This window comes from Pithys albifrons, chromosome 16 (genome assembly GCF_047495875.1).
Source record: "Pithys albifrons albifrons isolate INPA30051 chromosome 16, PitAlb_v1, whole genome shotgun sequence".
Taxonomy (NCBI): domain Eukaryota; kingdom Metazoa; phylum Chordata; class Aves; order Passeriformes; family Thamnophilidae; genus Pithys; species Pithys albifrons.
Genome location: NC_092473.1, coordinates 16,230,739 through 16,248,561, shown reverse-complemented (window position 1 = coordinate 16,248,561; position 17,823 = coordinate 16,230,739). Strand labels below are relative to the sequence as shown.

General features: G+C 63.3%; 3 protein-coding genes across 6 annotated transcripts in view; 2 read left to right on the top strand and 1 right to left on the bottom strand.

Moving 5' to 3' along the window:
• Window positions 1–241: 241 nt before the first annotated feature.
• MLST8 (MTOR associated protein, LST8 homolog) lies at window positions 242–5,201 on the bottom strand. Its single transcript, XM_071570858.1, has 8 exons — window positions 4,604–5,201; window positions 4,460–4,511; window positions 4,224–4,386; window positions 4,063–4,138; window positions 2,213–2,365; window positions 1,975–2,099; window positions 1,353–1,516; window positions 242–861 (listed from the first exon to the last, which is right to left on the bottom strand). The coding sequence occupies exons 1-8, from the start codon at window positions 4,730–4,732 to the stop codon at window positions 743–745; spliced, it is 981 nt and encodes a 326-aa protein (XP_071426959.1). The 5' UTR covers window positions 4,733–5,201; the 3' UTR covers window positions 242–742.
• A 538-nt stretch (window positions 5,202–5,739) lies between these two features.
• Window positions 5,740–12,150, top strand: LOC139679397 (hexosaminidase D-like). 4 transcript variants are annotated; one of them, XM_071571128.1, is made up of 15 exons: window positions 5,740–5,826; window positions 8,091–8,300; window positions 8,450–8,546; window positions 8,676–8,913; window positions 9,044–9,153; window positions 9,468–9,555; window positions 9,636–9,800; window positions 9,883–10,066; window positions 10,267–10,338; window positions 10,446–10,650; window positions 10,748–10,830; window positions 11,043–11,121; window positions 11,333–11,434; window positions 11,581–11,670; window positions 11,790–12,150. In XM_071571128.1, exons 3-15 carry the CDS (start codon window positions 8,452–8,454, stop codon window positions 11,971–11,973), a joined length of 1,695 nt encoding a protein of 564 aa, XP_071427229.1. In that variant the 5' UTR covers window positions 5,740–5,826; window positions 8,091–8,300; window positions 8,450–8,451; the 3' UTR covers window positions 11,974–12,150. The 4 variants fall into 4 exon arrangements, with proteins under 4 accessions (XP_071427229.1, XP_071427230.1, XP_071427231.1 ...); XM_071571129.1 differs by having other exon boundaries at window positions 8,395–8,546; XM_071571130.1 differs by having other exon boundaries at window positions 5,805–5,826; window positions 8,094–8,300.
• Window positions 12,151–14,549: 2,399 nt separating this feature from the next.
• Window positions 14,550–17,823, top strand: part of CASKIN1 (CASK interacting protein 1) — a 30,964-nt gene continuing 27,690 nt past the window's right edge. The window contains exon 1 of the mRNA XM_071571320.1: window positions 14,550–14,771. Coding sequence (XP_071427421.1) covers window positions 14,678–14,771 — 94 coding nt within the window. The 5' untranslated portion in view covers window positions 14,550–14,677. The remainder of the gene's footprint in view (window positions 14,772–17,823) is intronic.

The window sequence follows — 17,823 nt, the reverse complement described above, 5'->3', positions numbered from 1 at the left end:
CCCACATACTTGAACTGCATTCCTGAAAAGCCTCCAGATTTCCACAAGGAAGGTAAACACCACACCATCCCCAGAGCCACCAGGACTGTGCTGCACATCAGGAGGGTTTAGAGAAACAAGAGGGCTGTGCTCAGCTCTGTCAGCACAGGCACTCCCTGCAGCTCTGCTCCAGGGCTGCCACGTCCATAGGAATTAGGAGCCCCAGGCCTAGAGGAGCCCCAGGGAGTAGCTGGTGCTCTGGGGCTCTGTGCCCTGTCCAACACAAGGCTGTCACACTTGTTGGGGTGGTTGGCTTTAGGAGAGCACCACTCCAAGTCACTTCCTGAAACACTTTGAATAAAGGGCTTGCAAACAAAGACAAGAGCTGCCTTTCCTCTTTGTTCAGCCTCTTTCATCACTTAGAAAGGCTTTTATTTTTTCCTACTTCGGGGTACAAGAACATACCAAACTGCCAGCAGCTGATGCCACAGGGCATTCAGCTCCAGCTGAACTGTAGCCATCTCCCTGCAGTGGGATCATGTCTGCCTCTCCCATTCCCTCCCTTAGAGGCCACACAAATTTCAGCAATGTCCTGCTCAGAGCTGAAGCCTGGTCTCACCACAGGCAGCTGCTTCTGCCAGAGCCAAAGCCCTCTCCATCGGAGAGGGGATGGGCACAGTGTGTGTCCTGGCTGTGGAGAGGGTCCCTGTCACGGCAAGGCAAGGGAAACACACAGAGCTCCTTCCCTTCCCACGTGTGCCCATTATCCCAACACGCTGTCGTTGAAGGCAAGGCAGACCACGGCTTTCTGGTGGCCACTGTACTCCCTCTTGATCTCTCCTGTCTCCACACACCAAAGTCTGGCCAGGTTATCAGAGGAGGCTGAAACAGAGAGTGAAAAGAGGAGTTGGGATTTATGGCATTACCTTTTTAAACTTCTTCTTTGATTATTATTATTAGAAATAGTTTCCTCTTGCTTCACTCGCCACCGTCCTTAGGGCTGGTGATGACCAGCAAGGCAGAGCAGCTCAGTGCATTTCTGTATTAACGGGGATTTTCATTATTTCAGAGAGCAGTGACTGTGGAAATGCCCACAGGTGTGTTTTGAAGGGACAGACACACTGCACACTGTGAGCAGCACTGATCCCAGGTGAGATCAACTGCACACCTGGAGATCCCCTCTCCGGTTTAGACAGGTGTCTATGGCAGCACAGGCAAAATGCTCCAGGGAGTCAGTAGAATGTGCTGGGGTTGTGAGCCTGGGTGCTCCCACCTCACCCACACCTGTGCCCCAGGGCCTGGCAATGTCCCAGCCAGAGGAACTGGTCAGCCCTGTGCTGGTGCAGGGCCTTGGCACACTCCAGGTGCCCCACCTGTGACAATGTACTGGGAGTCCCCAGAGAAGGCACAGTCCCACATCCAGCCCCGAGATGTTTCCCCAGGGTTGTTGCTCTTAATGCTCAGCTCTGTCATCAGAGAGAAGTTTGAAGTCCTCCAGATCTTGCACGTCTGATCTGCAGAACAGGTAGCCAAGAGCCTGCAAAGAGGAGACAAGGGAGGGTAACCTTGTCAGTCATGCTGTGCACCTACAGGCCTCTCAGTACCGTGGGCCCAGGCCAGTGATGGCTGGAGACCTGCCTTCATTGCAGTCCCATCTCCTTGCACCTGTGTTGTCTGCTTTATGAGATCCCAGCTAAACAGGCTCCATGAAGGAGCCTGCACTTTGCTCCTGGAGATCAGCCATGGGATCCCAGCTGCAGGAACAGCTCATGGCTGCAAACCTGGCTGGGCTCAGGGAGCAGGAGTGGGATATCACTGAGAGCAACCCTGTTGTGGCACATCCCCTGCCTGCTCCCTGGGGACCTGCAGTGTGCAGCCAGCACCAGCCACAGCTGGGGGCACAGCTGGGGGCACAGCTGGGGGCACAGCTGGCCTCTGCCTGCCTGGAAGGATCACATCTCCCATGGGAAGGAGGAGAGGGCCAGACACACTCACGTGGAGTCGGGGCTGAACTTGCACTGCAGGGCGTAGCGATTGTGCGCCGGGATCTTGGTCTTGGGGATGAGCTGCGTCACCTCCTCGCCGATGCCGCCCGTCAGGTTCCACACGTAGCAGTTTCCCTGTGGGCACAGTGGGATCTGAGGCCGGGCTGGCAGGTGCCCACCCAGACCCAGGCTGGTTCTCCCTGTCCCGCCAGGGCCCGCGGGAGGCTCGGCCGGTCCCCGGAGCTCACCGAGCTGTTGACAGCCGCCATGTAACTGGCATCGGGGTCAATGTGCACGGAATTCACGGACACTTCGGGCTCTGGGATGAGCTGCTCGTTGTGGTCAGTCTTCAGGTCCCAGATGTGGATGGCACCGCTCTGGTCGCCCACGATCAGCTCAGCCTGCAAGGGAACAGCAGTTGTGTCTCCCCGAGCAATCCGTGGGCAGCAGCCCTGAGCCAACACCCTGATCGTGCCCCTCGAGCACCACATGGAGCCCTGCTTTGATTTTAAGCATCAGGGTCCTGCTCTGCCTCCTTTTTCCCCAGCACAGGGCTGTTCCACACACTGGCTGCACAGGGAACAAGCCAAGCCCTGACTGCCATTACACCCTGCAAAGGCTGTTTCCCTTCCCAGAAGTGTTGGTTAATTTTCTAAACCCCAGAGCACACAACAGCTGCCTGAATTCCAAACAAAATCCACAGCAGCCAAGCGATTTTCAGCACATCTGAGAGGAGGCATTAAGATGCAGGTTGGCCAGTGAACAACTGAAGCACTCAAGAGTGCAGAGATACCTGAAAAACACAGCCTGGAGTGGGTTCTCCTCTCTCCCCCCCACTCTCAGGGGAAGGACAAGAGCCAGCTGAAGGGCAGAGCCCTGGCCCTGATCCCATGCTCAGAGCAGAAGACAATGCTGGCGTCTCTCCACTCAGAGCAGGGCTTATCGACAGCCCTGCACTGCCCACAACTTCAGCAGAATCCCTAGAGGAGATCAGGTCATCAGGCACAGCTAATCCTGTACCTGGGAGCACTGCCTTGTTCTGAGGAAGACAAACACCACTTGATACATTTATCTGATGGCACAGAAGCCTTTCCTGGACACCTCAATCCTCAGCTCCTCTTAGCAGGTGTAAAGTGCAATTCCTAAGCTATCACAGCTTTACCCAGGCCCTGAGGAATCTCTGGGATAACTGGACCAGCAACTCTGCAGAGGAGCTGCAGAGCTGTGGAGCTGCCTGAACAAATTGGACTAATTAACCACGTTCTGCTCACAAACCAGCACTGCACCTCAGCAGCACTTTGGTCAGTGATTATTTCCCAGCAGTGATTATTTCCCAGCAGTATTTGTTTTAACATAAAGTATTCTCACAGCACTGACACTACAGGAGCATTTGGGTAAAGTCTGGTCCAAATACATAATCTCAAATCTGGTCTGAAGTTCCTGATTTGCAAAACCAAACCTTTGCCAAATGAAAAGCAAAGGAACATTTCCATTACTCAGCATTTTCCAAAGGCTTGCACTGCCCTGTCTGCAGGCAAACCCACAGCCCAGCAGGGTCATCAGCACTCCAATCATCCCTATTGATTTCCCTGCTAATGCACCACATTCCCTTCAGCTTCATTCCAGCCCTCCCTCTGCTCAGCCACAGCTGCTGAACCCACGGGTGAATCTCAACCACCTCTGATGGCAATCATGGCTGTGGGCCCCGAGATGCTTTTCCTTGCCAGCAGTGCCACCCAAAGCACCTGGCACAGCAGCTCTGCCAGGGAGGGATGGACAGGGTGGGGGAATGCAGCTGTGCCTGTCCAGGCACTCCCACCAAGAGCTTGGTGTGCCTGGTCTGTGCCACCAGGAAGGCTGCCCAGCCCAGCCACCCTCCCAAACTCTGCAGCCCCCCCAGAGGAGCCTCAGCTACAGGTTGCCCAGAGCAGCTGTGGCTGCCCCAGCCCTGGGAGTGTCCAAGGCCAGGCTGGACAGGGCTTGGAGCAACCTGGGCTGGTGGGAGGTGTCCCTGCCCATGGAATTGGAATGAGATGGGCCGGCAGATCCCTTCCACAGGACTCTGTGCTGGGACACCACAAAGGCACCCTTTGCTCACCTGGTTGGGGTGCAAGCACACACAGTTGATGGGAGCGTTGACCTGGAAAATGCGCTGGCACTGGAGGTTGCGGGACCTGGGGCAGACAGGGAGGAAGGGGCGTGTTTGGGGGCGCGGCCCCAGCCCCGCAGCGCCCGCGGGGCGGAGCGGCCCGTGCCCACCTGAGGTCCCAGATGCGGGCCATGCAGTCCTCGCCCCCCGTGTACATCCAGCGCCCGTCCTCGTGGAACCCCACGGACGTGATGTTCTTGCTCACGCCGTCGTAGTTGATGACGGGGTTGGGGTTGTTGGAGTTGAGGTCGTACATGCGGATGTGCTGGTACCCTGCAGGCGGCGGGCAGGGGGTGGGCGCCGTGCCCGCCGCCTCCGCCGCGCCCCGCGGGACGGGGCTGCTCACCTGCGGCCGCGATCATGCTCCGGTCCGGCGTGATCTCCAGCGCGTTCACCTGCTGCGGGCGGGCGCGTTAAGGTCGGAACGGAGCCTGTGCCGCGGCCCCGGGCGGGGGCTCCCCGCGCCCCCCGAGCGTCCCGGGAAGGATACGGAGTCCTGATGCTGCACCGTGCGGGTGCAGATGCCGCTGTGCGCCTGCCAGAACCGCACCGTGTGGTCGTAGCCGGCCGTGGCGAGGATCACGGGGTCGCTGCCCACCGTGCCCTGCGCGGCGTTCATGGCGCGGCCGCCGCGGCCCGCCCGGGCCGTCCGCACACAGAACCCGGGACACGGGCTGTGCGACACACCGAGCAGGCCTCGCACCGAGCGGGCCTCACACCGGATAGGACCCCCAACACCGGAAGGTGTGCCTCGCACCGAGTAGGCCTCGCACCGAGCAGGCCTCGCACCGAGCAGGCCTCACGCCGGGCGGGCCCCCAGCACCGACGGGCTGTGCTTCACACCGAGCAGGCCTCACGCCGGGCGGGCCCCCAGCACCAACGGGCTGTGCCTCACACCGAGCAGGCCTCACGCCGGGCGGGCCCCCAGCACCAACGGGCTGTGCCTCACACCGAGCAGGCCTCACGCCGGGCGGGCCCCCAGCACCAACGGGCTGTGCCTCACACCGAGCAGGCCTCACGCCGCTCCCGCCGGTTCCGGTGACCGCCCCGCCCGCCCCGGTTCTCCCCGGTCCTCCCCGGTCCCGGCCTTGCGCATGCGCAGACGCGCCGCGTCTGGAGGAGCGCGCATGCGCGGGAGCGGCGCGGCGGGACGTTCCATGGGCGGTGGGAGGGGGGGTGGGGAGGTGAGACCACGGGGCACGGCGGGGGGGGGACCAGAGCGGTGGCAGAGCCCGCGCCAGGGGGCGCAGTGATGGGAGAGAGCGGGAATGGGGGTGGGATGTGGGGGTGGGATGTGGGGTGTGGGGTATGAAACATGGAATATTTGAATGGGACATGGGACGTGGGACACACACTGGTACACACCGGGCACGGGACACGCACCGGTAACACACCGGGCACGCACCAGTAACACACCGGGCACGCACCGGTAACACACCGGGCACGCACCGGGCACGGGCCAGACCGGGCACACACCGGTCGCTTCGCAGCCGCCCCGGGCCCCCCTCGTGCCGCGCTGCCCCGCGCGGGGGTCGCCCCAGGGCGCCGGGCACGGTCCCCGCGGGGCACGGCGGGCGGCGGGGCCCGTCCCTCCCTCCTCTCCGGCTGCACCGGCGGCACCGGGCCCTTTAAGAGCGGCGGCGGATGCGGCCGTGCCCGTGCCCGCGTCCGTGCCCGCTCCCGGCGGTGCCCGCGGCCGCCCCGCACCTGCCGGTAAGGGCCGGAATGCTCGGGCCGCTGGGAGGCCGGGGGCATGCGGGATGCCCGGGACATCGGTGGGCACCCGCGACGGGAGGATGCGGAAACACCTGGGAAGGATGCAGGGATGCTCGGAGGGATGCAGGGATGCTCGGAGGGATGCAGGGATGCTCACAGGGATGCAGGGATGCTCGGCGGGATGCAGGGATGCTCGGAGGGATGCGGGGATGCTCGGAGGGATGCAGGGATGCTCGGCGGGATGCAGGGATGCTCGGAGGGATGCAGGGATGCTCGGAGGGTTGCAGGGATGTTCGGCGGGATGCAGGGATGCTCGGTGGGATGCAGGGATGCTCGGAGGGATGCAGGGATGCTCGGCGGGATGCAGGGATGCTCACGGGGATGCAGGGATGCTCACAGGGATGCAGGGATGCTCGGAGGGATGCGGGGATGCTCGGCGGGATGCAGGGATGCTCACAGGGATGCAGGGATGCTCGGAGGGATGCAGGGCTGCCGAGCAGAGCTTGGAGGTGCCGTAGGGCACAGGAATGCCCAAGGGGTGCCCTGGTTGTGGGGCGTTGTGGGTTATGTCAGGTGTGCAGGGTGCCGGTGGTGCCCCACAGCGCACAGGGCTGGGTGGGGTGTGGAAGGGGCGTCCTGGATCTGGGAAGCTGTGCTGGATGTGGGGAGCTGGGCTAGATCTGAGGAGATGGGCTGGATGGGGGAGCTGGGTTCGATCTGGGTAGATGGGCTGGATTTTGGGAGCTGGGCTGAATTTTGGGAGCTGGCAGCCAAACCCACGTGGGCTGTGTGCAGGCAGGGAGGGAGGGGGCGAGGGTCCGGCCCCTCCTCAGCCCGTCCCCCCTGGGGGCGTTGAGTCAGCCTGGCCGGTTCGGGAGCGCGGGCTCTTCCGAGGCTCCCGGGGACTGTGCCAGCGCCGTCCCCAAAGCGCTGGCAGCGGGAGATGCGACGGTAATAAATATAGTGGGTGCCAGCGGCGAGATGTCGGGTTAGAGGGGCCGCATCCATCAGCTGAGCCGGCGCTGCCAAGGGATCTCCCGATGGCACAGGGATGTGACATCCTGGCTGCCCCCATCACCCCTTGGTGCTGCCCCCCCACTCCAGCCAGCACCCATCCTGCTACCGTGATCCCTGGCTGTGCCAGGGCACTCAGAGCCTGGGAACCTGCTCTATTTAAACAGGATAACGTGCTTGAAAAACGCCGAATCCTGGCAAGCTGACAGTGTCTGTCTAAATATTTATCCCTGTTCCGATCAGGCGCTGTGTTCCCATGACAGCAACATTAGCACTTGGCGTATTTATGGCCTTCCTGGGTGCTGGGCTCCCCATGCCTTGCACCATGGAGCCACTGACCCCCCGCCCATGTTGCCTTCATGCCTTTCTGTGCATCCAGGAGTGATCCCCGGGCTGGCAGCCATCCCCAGGCTGGCACATCCCTGCTGGGCTGTGCTGGAGCTGCCAGGAGCATCCTGGGCTGGGCAGGGCAGTGATTTGTCCCCTGCAGCACAATAGATGCAGTGCCATGAGGTACCTTTTCCATGCAGGGAAGGGAGTGCAGGAACAGCCTGCCCCCCAAAACCAGGCACCTGCTCCCCATCCTGCACACGGGCACCAAGGAGCCTGAGGTGGCTGTGGGGTTTTTCCAGGGTTTGTGTTGGGGCTGCAGAGGCTGGTGGCTCCTGGGGCTCGCAGGAGTGGTCCCCCAGTCACAGCTGCATTCCCAGTGCTGTGTCCACTGGGGTCTGGCCTGGCTGAGCATCTCCTGCTGCAGCCACACTGCCACTGTCTGAGACACTGCAGGCAGTCTGGGGTTTGGGGCTGTCGTGTGCCATTGGATATGGATCTCTGTGCTGCCCCTCGAGCCGTGACCAGGGGAGACAGGGATGGGGCAACTGCCACCTCCTGCTCCATGGAGGCTGGTTTGGGTTCACTTTCATCTAAATTGAACTCCTCATCTCAGGAGTTCTCAAAATCGGTTTAGCAAAAAAGATGTTGAATGAAATTTATTCATCTCAGTTGTTCCTTCTCTGTGACATGAGCTCATCCCTGCAGCCCACATGGCCAGTTCTGTGTCCCATCAGGGATGGACCACTGGTTTGACTGGACACAGCATGATTTCTCACATGGCTCCTGTGGATGCCAAAGGGGGTCAGGCTGCCATCCTCACCCCACCAGTGCCCACAGCTGTGCCGGTGCCATCCTTGGTAAAACCCAGTGCTGGCATGTGCCTGGGTGGTCCCCAATAACCTCTCCTCCATCAGCAGGGCTGTGCTGTGCCCACCCTGTGATGCCACCTCATCCATCTGCCCTGTGACACGGCCCCTGTCTCGGGGGTGACCTGGTGGCAGGAGGGGATCCCCGTGAAGGACCTGCCCTGCAGCCACCACCCTGTTTGCTCTGGCACCGGCCACACCACTGTGGGCAGAGGGAGAGGCGGATCTGGCCACTGGCCCCACGCTGGGGCACACGAGGTAGGAGGGACATGGGGCTCTGCTGCGCACTCCGATGGGGATCAGGGGTTCCCCCCATGCCACCTTTCTGTGGGTCTCGTGCTGCCCTGGTCAGGGGAGCCTGTGGTCACTGCCAGCCGTGGGGTGCTGGACCCCGTGTGTGTCCCCAGAGATGGCCTTCCAGCGGAGCCACCGCCTGAACCTGCTGCGCCTTGTCGTGCTGCTCCTCGTCGCCTTGGCTGGCATCAAGTTCCTCTTCCGTGACAGGTGAGGTGACAGCAGGACCCTGGGGGTTTGGAGTCTGTGGGAAGCCCCTGGGTTGTGCCCAGGTAGGTGCCTGGTGCTGGGAATCAGCTGGTGCCCTGTGTCACCCTCATCCCTGCTCCACTCATACAGCTTTACCCTGGAGCTGCACAAGCATGTCAGCAAGGACAGCGGGTTCTGGGGGGACACAGGTGACATCGTCCAGGATGTCATCCCCCAGAGCCAGATTCTGGAGCTCCCTGCAGCAAAGATAACAGCCCCGAGGCAAGAGCCTGGGCAGCAGGTCCTCAGGGATGTCAGTGCTACCCAGATGAGACTGGTCCACCTGGACCTCAAGGGAGCTGCGCCCAGGGTCTCCTACCTGGAGCAGGTGAGGATGCCCAGGGGCAGGGAGGAGGTGCCAAGGAGGGACATGCTGAGGGGGTCAACCTGCTGGCTGTCCCTGCTGGCACCAGAACCATGCTGTCCCCTCTGCTGAACCCACCCTGCCCACCCTGCAGGTGTTCCCCTTCCTGTCCCAGCTGGGAGCCAATGGCATCCTCATTGAGTACGAGGACATGTTCCCCTTCAAGGGGGAGCTGGAAATCCTCAGGTCCCCGTACGCTTACAGGTGAGCAGGGCTGTGTGCTGAGCTGCCTGTTGGGGTGGCCCCAGTGGATCTCGGTGTGCTGGGCTGGGTGTGACCCACCTGGCCCCGTGCCTGCAATAACCATGGTCAGTCAGAGTGCCAGGCTGTGCCACTGGCAGACCAGCCACCTGCCCCGCTGGGTCAATATTTGTGCCCCTTGGTAAAATCCACACACGTAGGGTGGCTGGGGCCATATGGGCAGGGTGCCAGAGGAGGAGGAGTTGGAGAAGGGGAAGTGGCCCCATGCTCTGCCCTCTGCCCTGGCACCCCCGGTGAGCCTGTCCCTGCCCTCCCAGCGAGGAGGATATTGAGCGGATCCAGCATCTGGCGGAGCAACACAAGCTGGAGGTGGTTCCCCTGGTGCAGACCTTTGGCCACGTGGAGGTAGCGAGTCCTGGTCCTGCTCCCCATCCTGAATCCCAGGGGGTTCCTCTGGAAACCCCCCTGATGGCTCCTCCCTGCAGTTCATCCTCAAGCACGAGAAGTACCAGCACCTGCGGGAGGTCGAGCGCTTCCCCAACAGCTTCAACCCCCACGTCCCCAACACGCTGGCCCTGCTCAAGAGCATCTTGGCACAGGTGATGGAGAAGCACAGACGCTCCACCTGGATCCACATTGGTGCAGATGAGGTGGGCACTGAGCTGTGCAGGGACCCCCAGGCCTCGCCTCACGCACCAGCGTTGCTGAGCATCCTCCTTCCCCCAAGTCCAGGTTTTCCATCTTGGAGAGGGGATGGACTCCAAGAACTGGATGAGCCGCAACAAGGGTGATGTGGGGACCATGTACCTGAAGCACATCAAGGAGGTGTTGGGCTTCCTCACTGCACAGTACTGGGGGCTGCGGGTGCTCATGTGGGATGACATGCTGAGGAAGATCAGCGTGGGAGCCCTGCGGGGTGAGGGGACAGGGACAGCAGTGGTGGCACCTCAGCTGGGTGTCTTGGCAGTGCCTGTTCACGTGGCCGCCCTGGCACATGTCATGCCTGGTGCTGGCAGGAGCCCATGCCTAGGCCTGTGGTAATATGGGCTGAAGAGCCCCAGGCATCTTCCTGCTGCTGGCACCAGTGTCAGTGTCCCTGTCCTGCTCTCCCTGCAGAGTCTGGGATAGCGAAGCACGTCTCACCCGTGGTGTGGTTCTATGCACCTGACTTTGAGGCTGAGCAGATTGGTAAGGTGATGTGCCAGGCTGCTGGGCATGGTGGGGGTTTTCTCCATAAGCCCCCCACAGCCTCCCAGGCACAGTGGCACTGGTGGCTCACACCTGTCCCACTGCAGAGCCGTTCCTCACCAAGTATGCAGAGAGCGGCTTCGAGTCGGTTTGGTTTGCCAGTGCCTTCAAGGGCACCACGGGGCCGGCACAGACCTGGACCCCCCTGAGCTACCACCTGAAAAACCACCTGAGCTGGCTGAAGGTGATGCAGGCTGTGCCACGGTTGACCCCGCTGCGCTTCCAGGGCATTGTGCTCACCGGCTGGCAGAGGTGAGGGATGGTGGGCCCTCTCCCTGCCTCCTGGTGCCCTCATTGCTGCACTGGCAGCAGCACAGGAGACGATGGCATGGCTGTCCCCACCATGCAGGTATGATCACTACTCGGTGCTCTGTGAGCTGCTGCCTGTCAGCATTCCCTCACTGGCCATCTGCCTGCAGACCCTGGTGAATGGTGAGCCACCAGCCCTGCCACCACAGCCAGGCTCACACCCATCTCCCACCGCCTGCCAGAGCCTGTCCTGCCAGGAAAGGGACAGGGGGGAGATGGGGAGCAGGGGAGAAAGAGCTTCAGCCCCCCCCAGTTTTGGGGGTGTGGTGAAGCCAGGGACGAGCCTAATGGTGGGGTGGCCCAAGCTCTTCTGTCCCTCTCCTTGCCCTCTCCAGGGGGCTTCACGGAAGAGGCAAAGAGAAAGGTCCTGGACGTTCTGGGCTTGGAGAGTGTGCAGCTGGAGCAGAGCACCTGGTGCGTGGCACAGCCTGGCCATGGCATTGCCACACCATTTACATCAGAAGGGATGCACTGGAGTGCAGCAGGGGGTTGCTCACCCAAATTCCCCAGTACCAGACCCTTCTGGGGCAAGGGTGAGCACCCTCCAGCCATGCAGGGTGCTGGGATTCTCCCAGCCCAGTGCATCCCACATGCTGGGCTCTCACCTCGGCCTCCCTGTCCCCAGCGAGGGCAGTGGAGCGTTCCCTGGTGTGGAGATCTACCACATGGTGGAGCAGGTTAATGGCCACCTGAAGGAGAGCATCCTGAAGGCTCTGGAGGAGGAGAGGTAACCGGTGGCGGGTGGCAGCGGGATTGGTGGCTTTGTCTGTGGGGCTGGAACGTGAGAGTTTTTTCATGGGAGGGGACCTGCCTGATGTGCAGCTCCCTACCCCTGGTGGCCCCTGTGCCCCCCACTCCCTCATGCCTCCCCAGTGCCATCAAGGGCTGGTTCAGCCCCTACCATCGGAAGCGGCAGTTTGGGAACCCCCGCAACATGGAGAGCTTTGGCAGCAAGGTGCTGAAGTACGTGGTGCTGGGGGCGGGGAGCCCCCCTGGGTGCCTGCGCGGGGCTGGAAGGGTTCCCAGGCTTAGCTGTGGGTCCCTCAGAGAATGGAACTGGACCCCTGTTCTCCCCCCACCAGGCTCCATGAGGACTGGGAGAGCTTTGTCCGTGACCTGCGTGCCCAGATGGAGAGGGTCTACTTCCCAGACACGGTGGAGGAGTGGATGGAGGAGAACGTCAACCCCTACTTGGACCAGCTGCGGGACCTGGTGCGGGACTACCGGGCCATCATCCGCCTCAATGGGCGCCCCAAGGCTATGTAGGGGCTACAACCCCCCCAGCTCTCACTGCCCCCGGCTGGTCTTCGGGGGCCACCACCGTGTGTCTGTTTGCTGGCACTGGCGCTGTGCAGAGCCCTGCACGCCCATCCTGTGCAGAGCCCTGCACGCCCCTCCTGTGCAGAGCCCTGCACGCCCCTCCTGTGCAGAGCCCTGCACGTCCCTTCTGTGCAGAGCCCTGCACGCCCGTCCTGTGCAGAGCCCTGCACGCCCCTTCTGTGCAGAGCCCTGCACGCCCCTCCTGTGCAGAGCCCTGCACGCCCCTCCTGTGCAGAGCCCTGCATGCCCCTCCTGTGCAGAGCCCTGCACGCCCGTCCTGTGCAGAGCCCTGCACGACCCTCCTGTGCAGAGCCCTGCACGACCCTCCTGTGCAGAGCCCTGTACGCCCCTCCTGTGCAGAGCCCTGTACGCCCCTCCTGTGCAGAGCCCTGCATGCCCCTCCTGTGCAGAGCCCTGCACGTCCCTCCTGTACAGAGCCCTGCACGCCCGTCCTGTACAGAGCCCTGCACGCCCCTCCTGTGCAGAGCCCTGTACGCCCCTCCTGTGCAGAGCCCTGCATGCCCCTCCTGTGCAGAGCCCTCCTCGACAATAAAGTATTTTCGTAGATGCTGCTGGTGCTGGAGGGGCTGCAGCTCTGCCCCCACACTGTGTTCCGAGACCCCTCCTGCCTCCTGCGCCCAGGCAGGGGCCTCCACTGCACTTCTTTCCCATTGGAAAGGCAACTGTGGGGTGGGAATGCGTGGGGTTCTCAAGAGTGGGACTAGCCCTTCTGCTGGTGGTGGTGCCTCCAGCTCCCACAGTCGTGTTTCCACGTGCCTGTTCCCTGTGGTGCCCATCCCAAACCCCCCGTGCCTGCGGCTCTGCCTGTTCTGGGCGCTGGTTTCGCTCGGCGTGTGCAAGGCAGGAACGGGGACATTTCACTGCACATTCTTCTGCTCTGCGAAGACCAACCCGACTTGGCAAGAGCCCGAGGGAGCCGCAGGAACGCCAGGCTGGAGCTAGTCCTGCAAAGCCTGGGTTGGCCGGGGAGGAGGGACAGCTTTGGTGCACACGGCTGACCCCACACTGCCCCGTGTCCCGTCCCGGTCCCAGAGGTCCCAGTGCCCGGTGAGGGCATCGGGGCAGAGGCTGCCCTGGCCCGTGTCTGTGCTGGGTGACTGGGTGTGGGAGCCAAGCAGGAGGGAGCTGTGGGGCACAAAGGGACCTTTGTTGAGAAGCCTCATTTGTTATCAGGTGGTGGCAGATGTGAAGGAAGCCCCTGACCCTTCGGGGCCCCCGGGTGCGTGCGGAGCCCCAGCCCCCAGCCCCGGAGCCCCGCGGCGGCTCAGGGCCCGGGCGGCCGCCCGGCCGCGGGATTAGAGGGCAGATTAGACGGCGTTCCGTGCTGGCAACCCAAATGTCCTGGATTGGAAAGTGGGGGTGGGGAGAGGAGAAGACCCCGCCGATCCTGCAGCGGGGCCAGCCTGGAGCTGGGAATTGGGTGAGACCTGGGGGCTGCAGAGGGAGTTGGGGGCTGTGGAGGCATCCTTGGGCTCCAGCTCAGGGGCACGGGCCAGCCCGGGGCGGACAGGGGGCATCAGGAAAGAGCTTGGCTCCCCCCTCTATCTGCCACGGGCACTCACACGAGGCTGCAGCCGCCTCTCCCTGTGCACCGCACCCACCCGTGCACCGCATACACCAGTGCACTGCATCCCTCAGTGCCCAGCGCTGTGGTGGCCAGCTGGCTACCAGCCTTCTGGCTCACTGTGCCTTGCTTTGCTGGAGCCGGGACTGCACAAGGCTTTTATCCAGTAACTCGTCGGGAGAGGGGAAATTTGGGCTGATTTTACGTGGGTGATGACCGTGCTCTGCCCTGAGGGCACTGTGGGGACATTAATGACTTGTCCATCACTGGCCCCATTTCCCATCGCGTTCCTCAGCGCCCTCATTTCAGGCATACCCCGCACCTGGAATGTCTCGGTCATTTCAGCCTTAAAAGTGAAAAGGACGAATGTCACCGGCCACTGTGTCAACAAAAGTGGGAAACGAGGCCGCAATGATGGGTTTATTTACAGACATTGAAAGGTTGCTTCTGCCCCGTTCCCGTTGCCGGCACCGCAGGCTGCCGGCGGGTGATGGCGATGCCCAGGCGGGACAAGGATCACCCTGTGACGGGACTGGAGAGCACGGGGTGCCCCAGGTGGGGGTCTGCTGGACCTTCCCCAGGGTCCTCTCCGCGGAGGAAGAGGCCCCGAGCAGCCGTGTTCTCCCCTCCGCCCGCCGAGACCCGCCAGCCCGTTCCACGCCACGGCTGCGCGGCGGCGGCGGCGGCGGCTCCCACCGGGGCGTCCCCCGGGCCCCGGCACCGGGGAGGGGGATCCCCGCGCTCCGCCCGCAGCACCGGGAGGCCTCCGCCCCCTCCTCCTGCTCCCGCTCGTCCTCCTCCTCCTCCTCCTCTTCCTCCCCTCCCGCACTGCCCCCCGCGCTCCCGGTGCGGCCCCCCCGTCCCGCCGCGCCCCGCCCCGGGCGCCGCCGCCGCCGCCGCCCCCGCCCCCGCCTCCGGAGCGGGCGGGCTGGGCGGGGGGGCCGCACCGTGCCGAGCCGAGCCGAGCCGAGCTGAGCCGCCCCCCGCCGCCCCCCGCCCCTCGCCGCGCCGCGGAGGATGCTCGGGCCGTGAGCCCGCAGCCGGCAGCCCCGGCGCGCCGCAGCCATGGGCAAGGACCAGGAGCTGGTGCAGGCGGTGAAGGCGGAGGACATCGCGGCCGTGCAGAAGCTGCTGCAGAGGCCCAAGCCCGGCAAAGCCAGTGAGTGCGGCGGCGGCGGCGGGGCCGGGCCGGGGGCGGCGGGGGGGACACACCGCGGCGGGGACACGCTCGGACTGGCGTCGCAGCAGCGGGCGCGGCGCTCGGGGCCGCATCCCGGCGCTGCTCCCGGGGCCCTGCCGCGATGCCGCCCTGCCCGCCCCGGAGCATCCCTGGACCCAGAGCCTCCCCAGCCCTTCTCCGGTTGCGGCGCGTCGCAGGCGGGCGGGGGCCGTGGTCGTGCCGGGGACCCCCGGCGGCGCCCCGGGAGGGGCGGAGGGAAGGCTGCCCGGTGGGGCTCTGAGCATCCCGGCGGAGCTCGGAGCATTCCCGGGCGCTGCGCGGGTGCTGCCCGCTGCTCACGTTCGCCTCGCCGGTCCCGGGGCAGCTGCCGGTGTGGCGGATCTCCGGCCGGGCTGCCCTTGCCCTGCGCCCGGGAGCCACTCCCGGTGCCCCCGGAGTGTTGGCCTGGGCAGGGGCTGCGGCCGGGCAGCGCCGGGCACATCTGCGTGTGCGTGGAGCGAGTGTGCCTGGCCCGCGCGTGTGAGCCCCGGGGCTCGGTGCCCGCGCACCTCTGCGTGTGTCCGCGCTGCCGCGGGTGCGTGTGCGGCTGTGTTTGGGTGCGTGGGGTGTTTGCGTGGCGGTGTGTACCCTGGCATCTGTGTGCTTGGCTGGGCTGTTGGTGTTTCTCGGTGTGGGGGTGTTTGGATGTCGCTCCGCGGGTATCTCCCGGTGCATCCCTGCGGCTGGCTGTGCCCGGCTCCGCGGGTGCGCTGCGTGTGCGTGGCCAGGTGTGAGGCTGCGGGGGCGTGCGAGTGGCAGTACGTGTGTGTCTCCGGGTGTACGTGTGTGTAGCTCCATGAGTATCTACTCGCTGTAGGATATAACTGCTCCGTCGAGGCGTTCCGCCCGGGAGTGAATAATTCATGGTGCTGATGCAGCCGCAGGTTTCAGGCCTGGTGCATGGGGATGAACTGGAGGGCCGGGGAGCATCCCTGAGTATGGACAGGGGCCACGGGGAGCACTCGTGTGGCATCGGGTTACTGGGCACACAGCCCCTTCATGGCTGCACCCAGTGTCCCTCCTTCCAGGGCCCAGCGCTCCCCCAGTGCAGCCACCCCTGTTTTCCTGGAATTGTGCAGGGCTGGTGTGGTGTCCCCCAGCCCTGGTCTTGCAGGGGTGTTTCTGGCCAAGCAGGGCTAACATAGTGTCCCCCTGTTTCCTGGTGCTGAGCATGGCTGGCATGGTAGTTCCCATGTCCCTGCTCTGGTGTGACATCCACCGTGTCCATGGGGCCACATGGGGCCAGCATGGGTTTCCTTGTGCCATGAAGGGCCTGTTCCCCATGTCCTGGTGCTGTGTCTGGCATAGGTTCCTCCTGTCCCCAGCGCCTTCATTGCTGTCTCTGCTGAGGGACTGTGCAGGTCAAGGAAACCCTCCAGCTCAAAGCCCCCTTCATCTCAACAACCTGCGCCAGGTGCTGCCACTGCCACGGCCTCTTGGAGTGGCATGTGGGGATGGGGACAACCCCTGGCCTGTGCCCAGCACTGTCCCCTACATGTCCCTCTCCAGTCCCTGCTGGCCTGGGTGCACAGCTGGCGTTGCTGTGGCAACAGCCAGAGGTGCCAGAATGCCACCACCTCCTCCTGCATCCCTCTCCTTCCCAGTGCTCTGCTGCATCTCCCACTGCTGAGCCCTCCAGATGCCAGGTGGACTGGCCATGGGGGGCTCCCTGTGCCAGGATTGCAGGTTAGGGGCAAGGGACACCCAGTGAGACTGAGCCTGGTGTTGGGGAAATTCCCACTGAAGGCCTGGATGCTTTCCTTGTCCCCTGGCTGGGCTGCCCATCTCCAGCTCTGCTGAACTCACTGGTGCCAGTGCTGTGCTGCTCTGGTGCCATTTCTCCACTGGACACAATTCTCTTGCCTGGCAGTGGGTGCCACATGAGTGCCATGTGTGCCATGCTCTCAGCCTGGGGTGCATGAGCACCTCTGGCCTTGGCAGTGAGGCTGCAGGAGCAGTACAAGGACTGGCAGAACACTGTGCAGGGCTGTCCCCACGCCGTGGTGTCCCCATGTCCCCTCCAAGTTCCAGTCCCACACATGCCTGTGGTGCTCCCCGCGCTGCGCGGCACCAGGAAGATTTGTAACTTAGCCCTGTTATCTGGATAATATCCTATTCATGTGGGGTTTAATAAATGAGATTTTAAAAATCCTGGCGTGAATTAGCGCGGGTTGCCATGGTGACCGGGGGCCCGGGAAGGTGTGCGGGGCGCGGGTGCGGGCCGGGCCGGCCGCAGCGGCACCGCGCCTGCTTCCCGGCCATCCATAATTGATGAGGTTGTCTGAAAGTTGCGCAAATCAGATGCAGGGATTTGGCAGCAAACTGTTTCCCTCCCTGTCCCCTCCTTCCCGGTGCTACCTCGAAGAATTGTAGTGACTTGGCGTTTTCCTCTCGGCTCCAGCTCCATGGGATGGGATGGAGTCCTGGGGTGTCTCCAGCAGTAGCCATGCCCACCGTGCCAACCCTGTCCTGGGCACCCAGGGCTCCAGGCAGTGGGAGATGAGCTGTGCTGTGGTGTGCAGAGGATCCGTGGTTCCTTGGCCACAGAGTGTTGGAGTGAACTGGTTTTGTCCCTGTGAGGCTGGTGATGCCAGTGGCTCATCCACTTTGGAAATGGCTTCTGTGTGGTGCTGCCAGTGCCATGTGAGTGACCTCGAGCTGAGACTTGGCTCCTCTGCCCTGGCTTCTCCTCCTGCTGGGCCGGGGGCTTTGTAAAGCACTTCCACACGTGGCAGCTTCATGTGGCCAAGGAGATGTCCCAGCACGTGGCTCTGTGGTGCCAGGATGAGCATCCCGTCAGAGGCTGGCTGTGCCGATGGAATACAGGACTGTGTCCTGTGGGGATGTGCTGCCCACCCCGTGCTTGGTCCTCAGTGCCATCCTGGTCCCCCAGGCTCATGTCCCAGTGTGCCACTGGAGCTCTGGGTATCTCGATCTGAGATGCTCAGGGTCAGGTGAGTCACGGTGACTGGCTGGGATTGGGATCTGGGCA